This window comes from Oryctolagus cuniculus, chromosome 1, assembly GCF_051225735.1.
Source record: "Oryctolagus cuniculus isolate XC-2025 breed Fujian yellow rabbit chromosome 1, ASM5122573v1, whole genome shotgun sequence".
NCBI lineage: Eukaryota > Metazoa > Chordata > Mammalia > Lagomorpha > Leporidae > Oryctolagus > Oryctolagus cuniculus.
Window position 1 is genome coordinate 176,244,537 of NC_142867.1, and position 16,097 is coordinate 176,260,633.

General features: G+C 36.1%; 1 protein-coding gene across 50 annotated transcripts in view; it reads right to left on the minus strand.

Annotated features, from left to right (window-relative positions):
• MPDZ (multiple PDZ domain crumbs cell polarity complex component) overlaps positions 1-16,097 on the minus strand; it is a 182,874-nt gene that overhangs the window by 141,212 nt on the left and 25,565 nt on the right. For 38 of the 50 annotated variants that reach the window (XM_089317004.1, XM_089316957.1, XM_051845745.3 and 35 more), the window contains exons 2-3: positions 10,110-10,181; positions 7,608-7,774 (exon numbers count right to left, since the gene is read on the minus strand). In XM_089317004.1, coding sequence (XP_089173130.1) covers positions 7,608-7,774; positions 10,110-10,125 — 183 coding nt within the window. In that variant the 5' untranslated portion in view covers positions 10,126-10,181. Of the gene's footprint in view, positions 1-7,607; positions 7,775-10,109; positions 10,182-10,949; positions 11,035-16,097 lie in introns of all 50 variants that reach the window. The other 12 variants (XM_089316996.1, XM_070052001.2, XM_089316857.1 and 9 more) reach the window with 1 other exon arrangement.

Here is a 16,097-nt window from a genome sequence, read left to right on the forward strand (position 1 = left end):
ATGACATTTAGTTTACATGCACTTATCTTGAAACGTTATGAACTGTTTTTTTCCCTTTTGTTCCTTACATAAAGAACAAAGGATTCAGAAACAGTATAAAAGTGAAAAAGAAAAAACAACAACAACAACAACACTGGTTTCAGGTTCAGATAGACGTCAGTTCTTCTCCTAAATCTACCAATGGTTAATTGTGCCGTCCAGTTTAAATCACATACCTCACTAAACCCCAATTTCCTCACTGAACAAAACTGGATAAAACCAACCTCCCAGAGCCGATGGACTTGTCAGATGGAGACAAAGGCCACTGCATATATGAGCCTCTTGAAGGTAATTGTTTCTGATACAGCTTCAAATATATGAGCATCTCTATTATTCTTAAATTTGGGGGTGAAAAAACACTCATTTAGGTTATACCCAGTAAATTTCACATTTTTTCTTTCTTCCCCAAAGACCATTTAACTTTGTCATAAAAATACCACACAATTAGCACCATTTGTTGTTGTAGACACGCATGCATACCCAATAGCAAGATGGTGTTGCATTTTAATCCAGCACTGTATAAAAAGCTTGAACAGTGCCTTCTTGCCCAAGGAAAAAAAAAAAGAATTTTAGTCCATTCAATGGCTCTATATTTACAAACTTTTAGTTAAAGGAACAAACATTTAAAAGCTGTTATTGTACCAAAAATAACGTATTTGAGATTCTTACAGTAAATAAACTTTACGGTAAATGTAAAAACATAAAAATCATTCCTTCTCTTTCAACTTCTCCTACATAATGTACAATAGAGTCTCACAAGAAACACAGGAGATCCTTTCCTGTGGAGTGGCTACAACAATATATCAGAAAAGCAAAACTAGTCCAGGGGTAATAAAAATCATTTTTATTTTCACTAGTCACATCAACAGGGAAGAATTTCATTCCATTTTTAAATAATTCCTGCTAATGGGATCAAGGCACATTGTCTTTCTTTCTGTCCTCCCTCCTCTTCCTAACTCTAAGACATAATTTAACTTAGATATTCACTTCCCCTTTACTGATGGCAAGCTCACAGATGAATCATCTTCATTTCAGTCTCAAATTAGAAACCACAGGGAGAGGGTCATAATTTTGCCATTTACATGAGAAGTAATAAAATAAACCTGGGGAAACACAGGCTTTTCTGCTCTTTAATTCATGAATCACACAAAATTGCATCTCTCAGATTTACCAAAGTCAAAGCTGAGAAACAAAATGTTCAGTCACCAAAATTTCTCATCTTTCCATCAACTTAAAAAAAATGTAAGAAATTATAGCTGCTGATGCTACTTCTGAAAAACAGCGTATCTCAACACTTTAGCCATGAACTTGATTTAACAATCTTACAAAACTGTATCCCCAGAATAAAGCCTCTTTGGTCATGCCTCAGGACAGTTTGTGCTCTACCAAATACCCACTGCTTAGATCACATATTTGAACATGATCCTCTAAATTTTACATTGATTTCCTATACCTCTAAGTTTTCTAAAATTCGCTCCTGTTTCAAGACAGCATCACAAAATACACACACACACACACACACACACACAATGCGTATTACCTCATTAACCTTTTCACAGAAAAACCATCACTAAATAAGGATATAATATTGTATTATTGGGAAGATAAAAGAGGCATTCATTTGAAAAATAATTCATATATATTTGGCAACTATAATTGAAGGTATTATTTATCAAAATGCCATTAAAACTTATCATTTTGGCCATGATAAAAAATGCAGAAGTAATAAAAATGCTTACATCTTGTATTTAACAGAAGGCTTAGGGAGAAAAAAGGTGATGGAATTTCCTAGAAATCTGAAAGCAAAAGAACAAAGATAATAAACAAACAAACAACAACAAAAATACACCTTTCCTTAATGGGTCCTTCCCATTCTGGCTCCTGAGTTTTCTCTTCTCTAAGTGCTTCACAGATATGTTAATTGCTTTGATTACACAGGTCAGTACCTGGCTCAGTACCAAGGTTTCTCAACCTCAGCACTGCAAACATTATAAACTCAATCATTCCTTGTTGGGAAGGTAAGCTGTACTGCACACTGAAATGTTCAGCAAAATCTCTGAACGCAACCCATGACAGCAGTAGTTCCACTCCCACTTACTATAAGTAAAAGATTCCAAATGTCCCTTTTGGAAGAGATAGTCTACAATTATCATCTGTGGACAATTCCCTTGTGCCCCTGAAAATACTGTTCCCTCACCTGAAACAATTTCCCCCACCTCTGCAGCAAACTGAAGCTCATTTTTCAAGATGTATCTTCCATGTCATTGCTTCTAGGTAAAGTTTTCTTCTAGTCAAAAATAGTAATTCTTTCCACATTAACTACTCATCTTCCTTTTTTCCAGGACCCTATTTCCCTTATAGATATGAGAACCTTTATCTTATTCCTTGTGTTTTATTGATTTCATGTGTTAAAAAAAATCTGTTAAATGAATATGAGCCTTTTATAAAGGTGTCCATAAGCTAATCCTCCCAATGATAGAGGACTTTTTTTCATTGAATGATGCCTTACGCTGAATTCTATATAACCTTTCAGTTCTTTTTTTCTATGTCTTCATTCTTGGGACCAGAAATTAATTGATATACTCAATTGTAGTAACCCATGATCCTAATTCTCATACTTTCATCTGATCATTGTATAGATTTACCCTTGAATCATCTACTATGCAGTATGTCTTAACCATCAGAAATTATTTCAAATTCTTATTGAGTATGTATGTGGACAGAGCTTAACTTACATAGAAATATAAAACAAAAATGTTATACCATAGAGATCATATTTCAAGAATAAAAATAATCTAACTACCCTAACCAACATTGAACAGTAATTTCCAACAATGATTCTGTATTAACCTAGGACCTCCCCATTGATTCTGAACCATATCATAAAGTTTACAAAGAAAAATCTGGCTTCAATTTTATGCATATACATTATGTATCTAGATGATAGATGTACACATCAATACTTTTGCAATGAAAGTGAATGAACTAAAAACACAGAAATAATAAACAACAAAACAAAAAGACTGGAGATCATTGACAATTAAAGTCCTCCCAAATAGTTTCTGTCCGTAGGGTTATTTCCCATACAAGCAGTCTTTGAAACCTGAACCATCTACCTCTTTTCTGCAACCTTAGAATTGGTCTCCATTGTCATAGTTTTAAGAATAATCTTTGTTATGTCAATTTCTAAGTACTGGTTCTAAATTTATTTTAAAGTTAGTAATTTCAACTCACAGTTGTTCTATAACTCAGGGTAAAACAATTACTTTAGTGTCTGTGATCAATTTACAAGGCAAGACAATAATTAATCAGAAAAGCAGCATCTACCTATACTGGACTGGAGAAACTTCATAAAATAAAAATGCAAATCCAATACCCTCAAGGCTGACAAGTTTCTATTATTAAACTGCTAACATGTTTATTTCCCCCACAATAGCTGGATTTTTGTCATGAATACGCATGAGGCCCTGTAGTTATTAGCTGTGATGACTAGGTGACAGTGAGGACACTACTTGAGAATTTGTATTTGACAGATCATTGACACATAGTCACAATTCTTTTTTTTTTTTTTCTCTTCACTTAAACAGGAATCGTGCAGGAGAAAATCAACTGAAGCTATCAGAGATTATTCAGGTTTAATAGCATACATCGCTTTAGCTGGTGGTTAGAACAATACACAGTGTGGCAGAGTTAAGCAGAGGCATCAATTATACTCTCAGACCTGTTAATATTTTTGACAATATTTAAATAGCACATCCCTTCAGGGCATGGCTTTTTTGTCCTCTCAGTTACACACCTGTCAAGTTTTTAATTTGCCAAAGGGAAACAGTCTGATTTCTAAGGGGCAGTCTTAATACTGAGGAAGCAAATTAGAGAAATTAAACACTATTGAATAGAAGTAATGAGGAGGATCTGAGGGGGAAAAAATTGTAGGCTTAATTCAACATGGCATGACAGCATCTGTCATTAATGCAACAATATGATCATGTTCTCCAACATGCTGCATATACCTCCGGCTTTTTAATTATTCACTCCCTTTACTTCTCTAAAAGACAAATGAATGGTGGAGGAGATTCTATCAAATTTTCGAGTAGTATTAGAAAAGGTAGAGACAGTAACTTGCAACAGTCATGCATATAAAATTATACATTTGAAAACATAATTTAAGTAATAAATATAAACTAACCATTTGTCAGATATGTATAGCCACTGATTTAAAAGTTTGAAAAATATTTTATTCCTTAGATACACTGATTAATTATTAAATTATAAATACTAACAAATTAGCAGTTAGTGTTTGCAGCCCTTGTGTCTTCTGTTGAGGAACAGTGTTTTTTCTTCATATTATTTGTTGAACTCTCTTTAGTGTAGGGTTAACTTTATGATCATTAAGTAAACTGGAAGTAGATCTTTGTAAAAATTAAGAGTGGAATGGGAGAGGGAGGAGGAAGAAAGATTGGAGTGTGGGCAGGAGGAAGGGTAGGCTGGAAAGTATCACTATGTCCCTAAATCTGTATATATGAAATACATGAAACTTGTATAACTTAAATAAAATTTTAAAAAAAGAAAAAAATATAGCAATTAGTGGGTCCAACATGACAGAAGTCTAGAATATTTAAATTTAATATAGAAAATAACAGTTTTTGTAGTTTATAGTCATACAAGAAAAAAATAGACATGAATTAATAAAGAATGGAGATTAAACTAGAGTTACAGAAACTCTAGAAAGTTATCATGGTTTCAGAAACACAAAACTCTTGGCACTGAGGTAAGACAGGATAAAAACCGGCTCACTAAATGAAGATCCTCCAAACCTGAAGTTAATCCATTACCTGACCAGACAATGTACCAGTCCCCAGATCTAAACCAATAGGGAGCAAGAAGCTTCCAAACCCCAAATACAAAAGACCCTCGACTGCCCTGCCCAGGATTTCCCCAACCCACACATATGCTCACAACAGGACAGAAGAACAATATTTGGCCTTCCTGGGGTGGCAGTAATGAGCAACACTGGCATTTTGGGCTTGTAGTACACAAGGAACTACGTGCACATCCACAGAACATCAAGTTGGGTGCAAGTTGATAAGGCAGAATGCTAGGCCAGGTGTATATCAAAGTGCCATGTGCAAAGGAGGAACAGCCACACCTCCACTAAAATAAAACCCCCTGCCTACTTCATATCATTGAGCTAGTTCACCCTACTCTCCCTTGTGTTTGTCTCCATTGGGTTTGAGCACAAGCCCCTAATAAAGCTTGTCTAGCTTGCACAATGGCCTCTTACCAATTTCTATTTGGAAATGAGACAAAGAACCTGGGGTCTGAAATACAGGGACCACATTTTTACCTTTGGGGAGAACAATAAAGAAGAAGGAAGAGAAGCCACTGTGCAAAAGAAAGGGCTGTGTGTTGGTGGCCAAGACAACAAAGTTCTAGCTCTACCTTTATGATCAAATGACTGAACTTCTCTAAATCCCCATAATAAACAGGATGATAAATAGTTGTTTTCACCTCCAAAGCAAAAGTAATCATGGAGCTAAAAGTGCAAAGGTATAAAAATCAGCCTACAGAATTCAGAAATCAGTATCTACCAATAATAAAACAATAATGTTATACTGTACTTAGTTGCAGAATATGAGGGTCTTTCACATTATGCTTGATATATATATATATATATATATATATATATTTGACAGGCAGAGTGGACAGTGAGAGAGAGAAACAGAGAGAAAGGTCTTCCTTTGCCGTTGGTTCACCCTCCAATGGCCACCGCGGCCGGCGCACCGCGCTGATCTGATGGCAGGAGCCAGGTGCTTATCCTGGTCTCCCATGGGGTGCAGGGCCCAAGCACTTGGGCCATCCTCCACTGCACTCCCGGGCCACAGCAGAGAGCTGGCCTGGAAGAGGGGCAACAGGGACAGAATCCGGCGCCCCGACCGGGACTAGAACCCGGTGTGCCGGCGCCGCTAGGCGGAGGATTAGCCTAGTGAGCCACGGCGCCGGCCTTGATATATTTTTCTGAGTAGGTTTCATCTGAATCACACGGGACCCAACTAGTCTTACAGCCCATATCCTACTTCCATATGGAAATGGTAACACCATCTCTAAATGAGGCCCATTCATACAGTCTCTCATGGAATACAGTATGCACAAATATTTTTCCCCTTACAAAAAGTCACCTACAAGGGAAATTTCAACAGTTATCTCACTTGGCTAGTGGAATTTCTTAACATTGTTTTTGTTTTGACTTTTCTTCCCACTTCATTCTGACTTTTACGTGACACAATAAGGAAGAAAAGACATCTGTTCAACTTCTGGTCTGACAGAAAAAAAAAAAAAAACCAAAGAATTTTCTACATCATAATTATATTAAAGATTTTGGTTTCTCTGAAAGCTTCCCAATCCATTCTGAAAATCAGTATGGAGAACCAGTCTTTTCAATAACTTATAAACTCAACTGCACATAACAAAAACACCTTTTAAAATTCATGATCATAATTTTTAAGCCATGCATAAATTCACTATAGAAAAATATCTTTTGAAGATTCTTCTTGTCATTTTTTTGCTATGAAAAATTGCATCTAGATTAAGAAGTTAAATGACGTTAAACAAATTCCTTCCCTCTTATACTACTACTTATTCTGCTGTTGCATTTGGCATAATTTGGGTTTTCTTAATTGGCACTGTTCTTTCACTGAATTATGAAACTAGTCTTCAAGTTTCATTTTTAACCTTTTAAGGAAGAATATTTGTTAGCAAGTCATCCATAACCATTAAATTAATGCTAAAAACATTAGAATGAGAACCAACATGGACTGCAGGCTTAATTAGGTGGACTTCAAATCTTGAGAGAACAACCATTTCAAAAATATTTTTTTAAAACCTGAGAAATGGTGATTTAGTTAAGTAAGTTCAAAGAACATCTGACTTCAGTTTTCATTCTGTCATTGTGATATGTTTCAATTTTAATATAAATGCTAGGACTTTTTAATGCTCATAATTTTTACAGGGAAAAAAACAGTTACATTTAGAGTTCTAATGTTTATCACCATCTGATGCTGTCATGGAAGCAATTGCTACTTACACTCTTTTAAGAAGTGAGAATTGCAATTTCTCTAACTGATGACAATGTAATTATTTCTTTTACTGTCAAAACAGAGGTGATTTCCCTTCTTCACATACACGATTCCACATTCAAACCCAGGCTGATCTGAAATCTTATAAATGTTCCAAAAGTTTCAGTCTGAATGAGTGAGATCACATGATGGAAATCAAGTGGACTGCCATCCGCCCTACACATACTTTTATCAACCCCTTCTCCTGCAAGGGCTCATTCCTTAGCAGCCACACAGCTTTCAACACAATGTCATACCATCTACAATACACAGCAACAATCATTACAAAAATAACTAGGAGGGAAAAAGGCACAACTCATGTGAATATCCCACTGGGAGGTTTAAATGGCTCATTAACTATTCATTAACACATACAAAAGTCAGCCCTTCAGAAAAGCAAGTCTTACACAAGATCTGTGCCACCCCATGAATGCCACTGGGTGCCCGCTGTCCTACCTGGTCTTTGAGCTGTTGCATGGAAGTCTGGAGGTTCAGAATCTGGCTGAAGAGTGGGCTCTGCAGGACTGACTTCAGGAGGCTCAGCTTGTCTTCGTTTGCTACATCCCCACGTTCCCGCAGCTTAGCTTGCAGGCGCTCTGCTGCCTGCAGGGCTCGATTTTTGTCTGTTCCAAAGAGCAGCATTAGTCAGTCACAGGACTCCACAACATGTATCAAACTGAAGAGCACACCATGTTGTACAAATCCTAAAACACTTCCTTTCAGGCCCACAAAATGGTCTCTTTTCATCAGAGTACAAAATGTTTTTATGGAGTACAAAAATCTAAAAAAGTAGATAATTGAGTACTTTTTAATATCTTCCCAAATTAAATAGCAAGTTAAATTGCATATTTATTTACATATTTTTCAAAGCAATCCAATAGGTGGGACAAAAGGGAGGGACTGTAACATGTGACCCTAAATATACCCAACAAACCTTTAAGTTTCTTATAGGTAAGTTTGTTTGAACTCAGGGAATTGGGTATAGCATATGCTACATGCAACTAGTTCTTTTTAAAGTACAGAAACTAATTCAGATAAAATATATTTGAATTCCAATGCCATCTGTTTCAATCCTCATATAAAAATTACATAAAACCAAATGATCTGTGATCTTGAAAATGCTAATGTTTTCCCTTTTAAAAAACTTTTTTACATATAAGAAAAATTAGAAATACACTAATGAGTGGCTATGGATAATGTCAGTAGTGAAACACAACCCCCGAAATATAACAATTGCATATATTAAGGGGCAAAACATTCTATACTTGAGAATTAGGTTGAAAAATATAACATTATAATACATACTTCTTCAAAAACACTACTGTTTAAATGTCTTTCCCTAAAATTAATTACATTACGAAAAACCTACGTATGGATTTCAAATTTTTTTTGTACTAAAACAATTTTCTTTTAATTCCATTTTAGTCTATATTGCTCTAATAGATTCATGATGGTGACAAGTATATCTATTAAAATATATTTGCTGGGACAGATGTTGTACAGGAGGTTAAGCTACCACCTGGGACATCCCATATGGGAGTACCTGTTTCAAGTCCTGGCTATTTATGCTTTGGATCCAGCTCCCTGCTAACACACCTAAGAGGCAGCAGATGTTGGCTCAACTACTTGAGTTCCTGCCACCCACATAGGAGACACATATTAAGTTCCCAGCTCCTAGCTATGGCCTGGTCCAGCCCCAGCTGTTGTGGACTTTTGGGGAGCGAAACAACAGATGGAACATTTTCTCTCCCTCTCTTTCTCTCCTCCTTTTGCTCTCTGGGTCAATATGCCTTTCATGTAAATAAATGCAAATGAATCTTTTAAAAAGCAAAACGAACTAAAATTAATATTCCATGTTACAGTAGTCAAAAAGAACTGGAGTCATTACCAGAGATCATTTATCTAGCATCAAATATGGAGTTATACAGAAATATGGTAATTAAAACATGAATTGATGTTGATCATGAGTTCATACACACACATACACACACAATGAAATAAATACTAATTATTTATTTGTATAATTTTAAAAGTAAATAATGATGAGGATGAACATAGAATTTTATTCAGGGTTATACTTCCCATGGTATCTCAGAATAAAAACTGAATATTAATCTCTATGTTAATTCTTGTAACTCAGTACTAGCTAACAGATTGCAGCCAGACAATAACAGTTTAAAACATACTGTCCTTCCCCTTTCCTTTCTTATGAGGACCTTTCCAACAGGGAATTTCTCCTTTCACGGTCACGAGCTCTCACTCCACCCTTCATGATGCACAGCTGTCCAGGTATCAGCCAAGGGGGAAATCAAGACACCCACAAATAGCCATAACCAAAGAGTTACCTGAAATAGGTATCAGATACATGCAGGTTTGTACCATACCTGATATACCTATAAATAATTCTACCAATTAGTTTCCCTAAAACTGAGGAACAGTGAGAAAGAGAGATCACCAGGTAAGACCAACAAATTTGGATATTTCAATCTAAATTACCTCATACAGAAGTTAATATGCCTGAAGTGAACTCGGTTACTCTGATTGTTGCTCTTCTCTTTATCAATAAAAGGCAAGAACTCAGTAGTACTGCACATGCTACAAATAAAAGTAATCACCTTCTTTCCGTATTAAAAATAGTATTAAACTTCCTGGTACTACTCAAAAACAAACATTAACTAGAACTGGGTTCATAAATCAGAATTGGGTCTAAATTTTGTTTCATTGCAACCCATAATTTGAAGAGGATCTCATGTTTCTTTTTGTTTACAAATGATGTGGTTTTTTTTTATAACACTTCAGATGAAATTGTCCAAATACAGAAACTCATTAGCCTGGTATAATGCTAATTTTTTTAAAATCTAAGTTGCTACACACACAATCCTGCTTTGTAGAACATCTCATATTTCAAAGATCCTAATGGAGTTTCAATTCTTACAAAAGTAGGCAGGAGAGTCTTACCTATGGTTTCCAACATTTTTTTCCCAAAGTTCTGTGCTTGTATCAATAATGGTTATAAATCCAAATGGAATCCTGGAGAAAATAAATAAATAAAATGGAATGATTATGTTTTATTAGAACAGTATAATTATCTCCTAAAATTAAATACTTTGAAAAGCACTTCATAGAGTATTATTATAATTACTGACCATTAACATATTGTTAAGAGAGTTCTCATTATAAGCAAAAAGAAAAAGTAATCACTTTATGATTTATTCAAAATTATCTTATATTTTCTCATAATACTGGCATAGTAAGGTAAAAGGCATAAATTCTGTTTTAAATAAGATGGTAAAAGTTTCCAAAATATTTCCTTAGGAGCTTTTCAACATACATAACCATAATCTTGGATTAACTTATAGATCTTTAATTATAGAATAACGAGTTTATTTGACTCTGCATAAGAAATTCTGTGAACAAAAATGTAAAAAGTAGAAGATGTGATCTAGCCTTCAACTGCTCAGAGTCCTAACTGGGGTGACAATATATGCATGCCAACTGGAACTGAATTGTGACCCTAAAGCAGGATGTGAACCACTGGAATATAACAGTACATCACTAATAAAAAATTCAATGACAGCACAGTGAGAATTATACTCTTCTGATGATAATGTTCTCCTCTTTCCCATTCAAAACACCCTGTGGACTCCTTCACCCTACATGGGTCTTATCTTCCTCTAACAACATTTAATTAGATTCTTGGATATATGGAAAACAGATCTGTTCTGCCAATGTCTATATCACCAAGCCATCTTCAACCTTTCCTGCCCAAGAATTCCGCACAATTGTCTCCATAGTTACCTCTCTCCTTTGACTCACAGAAAATCAACTGGTCTTTCTTCAAGTGGACAAAATGAACCTATCATCACAAATCCTCATTCTTTATCTGGAAGATAAGTCACAGGATTTCTCAGAAAAAGAACAAGTTGTCACCTGTTTCCTCTTTAAGAGAAAATAACCAAAAAGGAAGAAAGGGTGTGATAGAGATGAGCACATGCACAGAACACCAACATCCGGCCATTAGCTCTGCACAGTAACAGAGAACAGAACCCATTTAATTTAATGTACACTGTCTAAAACATTGTCTCTATTTGAAATAGTCAAATGGCTTAACTATTGGCTCATGTTTTAAAATGTGCCCTGGTGTCAAAGAAATAGACATCGGCTCTGACCTTGAATTGAAAATTAAATAGCAATGTGGCCCGGAACAAGGGGCCTCTCGTTTCAACCTTAGTCTTCTAGAAAATAAGCTTACTTATTTGGTAGATTGTGATAAATGACATGAAGTATTATAATTTCTAGCTAATAGAATAATGTGTAACCATAAAATATATACTCAGAATCACATATAATCATGATTAATGTTCAGTTTGTCTAGAAAGGCAAGCAATGCGGGACTTTGCATAGTTTCAGGAGACAAAATACACAGAAAGATTTTAAAACTAAAGTGGTGGGGAACAGGTACTGTGGGATAGCAGGTTAAGCCACTGCTTGGAATGCCTGCATGCCTTATTGGTGTGTCTCATTTCAATCCCTGCTACTCTGCATGCAGGATCCAGCTTCCTCATTACACTTGCCAGCAGCAGATGATGGCCCACGTATTTGGGTTCTTGCCACCCACATGGGAGACCCAGATGGAGTTCCTAGCCCCTGGCTTTGGCTTAGCCTAACACTGGCTATTACAAGAATTTGAGGAGTGAACTAGTAGATGGAAAATCTCTTTGTTTCTCTCTCTACCACTATTTCAACAAATAAATTAATCTTTAAAAACAAGTAAATAAACTAGTGGGTTTTTTCTTTGTATTACAAGGAGACTATAATACTCCTTCATGAAACAGCACAGTATTACATTCCTTGTGGAAAAAAGATTCACTCTAACAAAAAGAGTCCACCTTGTATATTCCTTCGCCCCGCACAGATCTAATCTTCCTCTGACAACACTTAATTAGACTCTTGGAAATAAGGGAAACAGATCTGCACAGCCAATGTCTATGTGAAAGCTATTAAGACCCAAGTTGGGATACCTGCTGAGTGTCTGGGTTCAATTCCCAGCTCTACGCGTGATTCCAGCTTTCTGCTGATACACACCCAGAGAGCCAACAGGTTATGGTTCAAGTATTTGGGACTCTGCCACCTGTGTGAGAGACACGGACTGTGTTCCTGTCTCCTGGCTTTTGGCCTGACCCAGCCTCAGTTGTTATGGGCATTTGAGGAGTGAACCTGTGATGGAAGATCTCTTTCTGTCTCTCTCTCAAATAAATTAATTTTTGAAAACACCAGTAAAGGTATCCCGGCATGAGAAAGTCCAAGGTATATTTGATTAAAAAGCCCAGGAAGAAGTCTGAAAGCAATGAAAAGTATGTATAATAGAGTCTGATGACCTGAATATACATTTAATTATTTATTAAATATATGCTTTTGTTAATCAGTTATCTTTTTAGAATCTCTGCATTACAGATGAATGATATTTATAAAGTCTTGAAAGAATATATACATGAGTACTTGGTATGTACAATAAACTTCAGCTCTATCTACTTTCTCCCATGAAAAATTAACTCAGAAAGATGGGCATTTTTCATGGCATGGGGGAGACAGCCTGTGGATTCCGAGGCTTCTTGACTTATCAGTAGTTCGCAGAGAAAAGTACAGAGCAGGCAGTTCTCAATTGAGAAAAACTATTATCCAAAAGTTTACCTACTACTCTATTATGTAGGAATAGAATTTTTTTTTACCCCTGAGAAACTCTTTTCATAACAGCTTAAAAATAAAAGAAAGTAAAGAAAGTCAATTCAGCTGCAAGTCACTGACAGTGGTTCCCAGATGAGAACTCTGCTTCTCTGGATTTCAGTGATGGCAAAATAGTCTCACATTATCTCTGCTGTGCTTTGACGTCCCTGAAATAAACACATAGCTTGTTTTAAGGTTTCCAGAGGACTTCATCATTAAGCAACCATAACAGAGGGACAAGAAATGTTTTTCTTAAATTTTATTCCTTTCTATGACTTATACCCCTATCCCAAAACTCCAGTTCTAAATATAAGCAAACTCATGTGTGATCACAGAATTTTTGAGATGGAGAAAGAAAGCGAATTCACACCCTTCAGATCACAGACATGAATTCTCCTTTTCACCCTGTCACCATCCCACCATCCTCCTTCCCTTTTTACCCATCTCAACACTAAATGGAAGTATAAAGATACCTGAGTGATAACAGTAGGTCATAGCCAATAAGTAGAACTTAAAAATAAGACTCAACAACACATCAAAAGAATGCCAAGTTCCATGAGTTCTTTTTTTTTTTTTTTCTGGCCAATTCACACAGTGACAATGACACACCAGAATCAGTAAGGAGAAGAGATAGCTGTGGATAGGATAACAAGGAGATTGACACTAATTCAGAGACAAGTAAGAGTAGAAGTCCAGCACCTTCCACATGCTGGGTGGGCCCTATTGGAAGAATAGTTTCCAATTAAATCCTTGAAGTTTCACACAATCCACTCAGGTTCCAATTTAAAAACACCTGAGACGCAGAAAGGTTATGTAACTTGCCTAAGGTCATACCTTGAATAAGTGATGGAGACAGGACTTGAACACAGGCATTCAGAGTCCACAGTTTAGCCTCTACAATAGGAGGAAGATTCATTTTACCTCCCTCCTTCACTTTTCCAAGTTCAAAATTATCACCTAGATCTTGCCCTACACAAACTGAAACCTAACGAAGAAATAGATATTCAAAGTGAAAGAAGTGTGATGACTGGTGGGGACAGTCAATATACCAATGTCCAAAATTATATATTTAGAAACTACTAGTATGTTTGTCAAAGAAAGATAATAATCATCATTGTTCATATGTTTAAACAAATCACATTAAAATTCCAAGATTTCAAGAAATATTCTTAAAAATGTACTCCTTATATTAATAAAAATGGTACATTTTAAAGCATGGCTGTAGGGCAGGTATTTAAACCTTCTGGTTAAGTATTTGGTTAAGTATTACCTACAACTCTATTATGTAGGAATAGAATTAATTTTTTTTTACCCCTGAGAAACTCTTTTCATAACAGCTTAAAAATAAAAGAAAGTAAAGAAAGTCAATTCAGCTGCAAGTCACTGACAGATGAGAACTCTACTCCTCTGGATTTCAGTGATGGCAAAATAGTATATGGCAAAATAAGTATATAAGTATATAGTAAGTAAGTATATAGTAGTAAGTATATATAAGTATATAAGTATATAGGTCAGAGTATTTGGGTTCTATGCCCAGCTCTGGTTCTGACTCCAGCTTCCTACTAACACTCAAGTGACTGGAATCCTTTCATCCATGTAGGAGACCTGGATTGCCCAGACCCCGCCACTGGTTCACACTTGGGGTGTGAACCAGAGTTGGCTGCTTAACTTGCTCTCTCTTTCACTCTCTCTCCCTGCTTCTCAAATAAATGACATTTCAAAAATATATGTTCAAATAATATAGAAAGTCCTAGTTCTCTTCTAGATACTGTTCATTCTGCTTGTTGCCAAATCACTAATTGATCATAACTGAACCTTAAGTCTATTTCAATAGTCAAGGCACTCACAACCACAAGATATATCAAAAATGGCCCAATTAATTCAGTATCAACTAGGTATATATTCACCATGAGAGTGGGTGCCCTAACCATCTTGATCCCCATAGTATCCACCAGTGCCTGGCATTTTATTCTCTCCATTTTCCAGATAAGAGAACCCAGAACAAAGTAGATTTTATTCAAAGATTTTATTCAAGGTCCAAATACTGAGTAAATAGAATTTTGACTGTAACCCAAATCTGTTTGCTTTCAAAGCCCATACTTTATCACAACACCTCATATTTTCCATATTGTTTTGAAAAAATCATATGGGAGAAATATATTGTCAAATTTAAAAAGTCCAAGGAAATGAAGACGCAAGAAAATGCATTTTCTACTACTATTTGTATAAAAGAAAAGGAGGGCGGCCAGATGTTGTGGCACAGCAGTGTGAGCTGCCGCTCGGGACACACTCACCCTTTATGGGTGCCTGGTTCCAGTCCTGGGCTACACTGCTCCTGATCCAGTTTCCTGCCAATTCACCTGGGAAACAGTACATGATGGCTCAAGTATTTGGGCCCCTGCCACCCATGTGGGAAACCTGGTTGGAGTTCTAGGCTCCTGGCTTTGGCCTGGTCCAGTCCTGGCTGTTGTGGGCATTCAGAGAGTGAACCAGTAGTTGGAAGATATATCTCTCTTTCTTGCTCTCTTGTGCTCTCTCTCTCTCCACAAAATCTTTCCCTCTTGCATGTACAGCAACCACAATGCTGTAGTAGGCCATGAGGTCTTCACTCATCCAACCCCATGACAGCATCCTGCCTTTGAACCTCTAGAAATGTCAGCCACATAAATCTGTTTTTATGAAGTCATCTAGGCTTAGGTAACAACAGAAAATAGGCTAGTATACCCAGTCAAATTTGAATTTCAGATAAATGAATAATTTTAGTGTATTTTCCATGAAATACTCAGGACATACTTATACTAAAAACTAATTTGTTCCTTATCTGAAATTCAAATTTAACTAGGCATCTGTTATTTTATCTGGCAACCCCACTATGTATGTATTACCTTAAAAAAAAAACCCTAAATTTAAAAAAAAATCATTTTTAACAAAGCCTTCAGCCTTAAACCATAAATTTAAGTAAGAGTTGGCAAATCCTTAATAAATGAATAAAGATTTTCACATATGACCATAGAATCCCCAACAAGTGGTTGATAACAATAGTTCCAAGCAGAAACTAAGTAACTGACTAATCGATTTTCTTTTCCAGAAGTTATGCTGGTAGTGTATAGGCACAGCTTTGACGGAGGGCAGAAGCAGTGTTTGAAATATCACACCAATCTTTCTGCCCAATGCACAGTACATGGCAACTAACAAACGAAAATGTGTCATAGGCTAAAAATA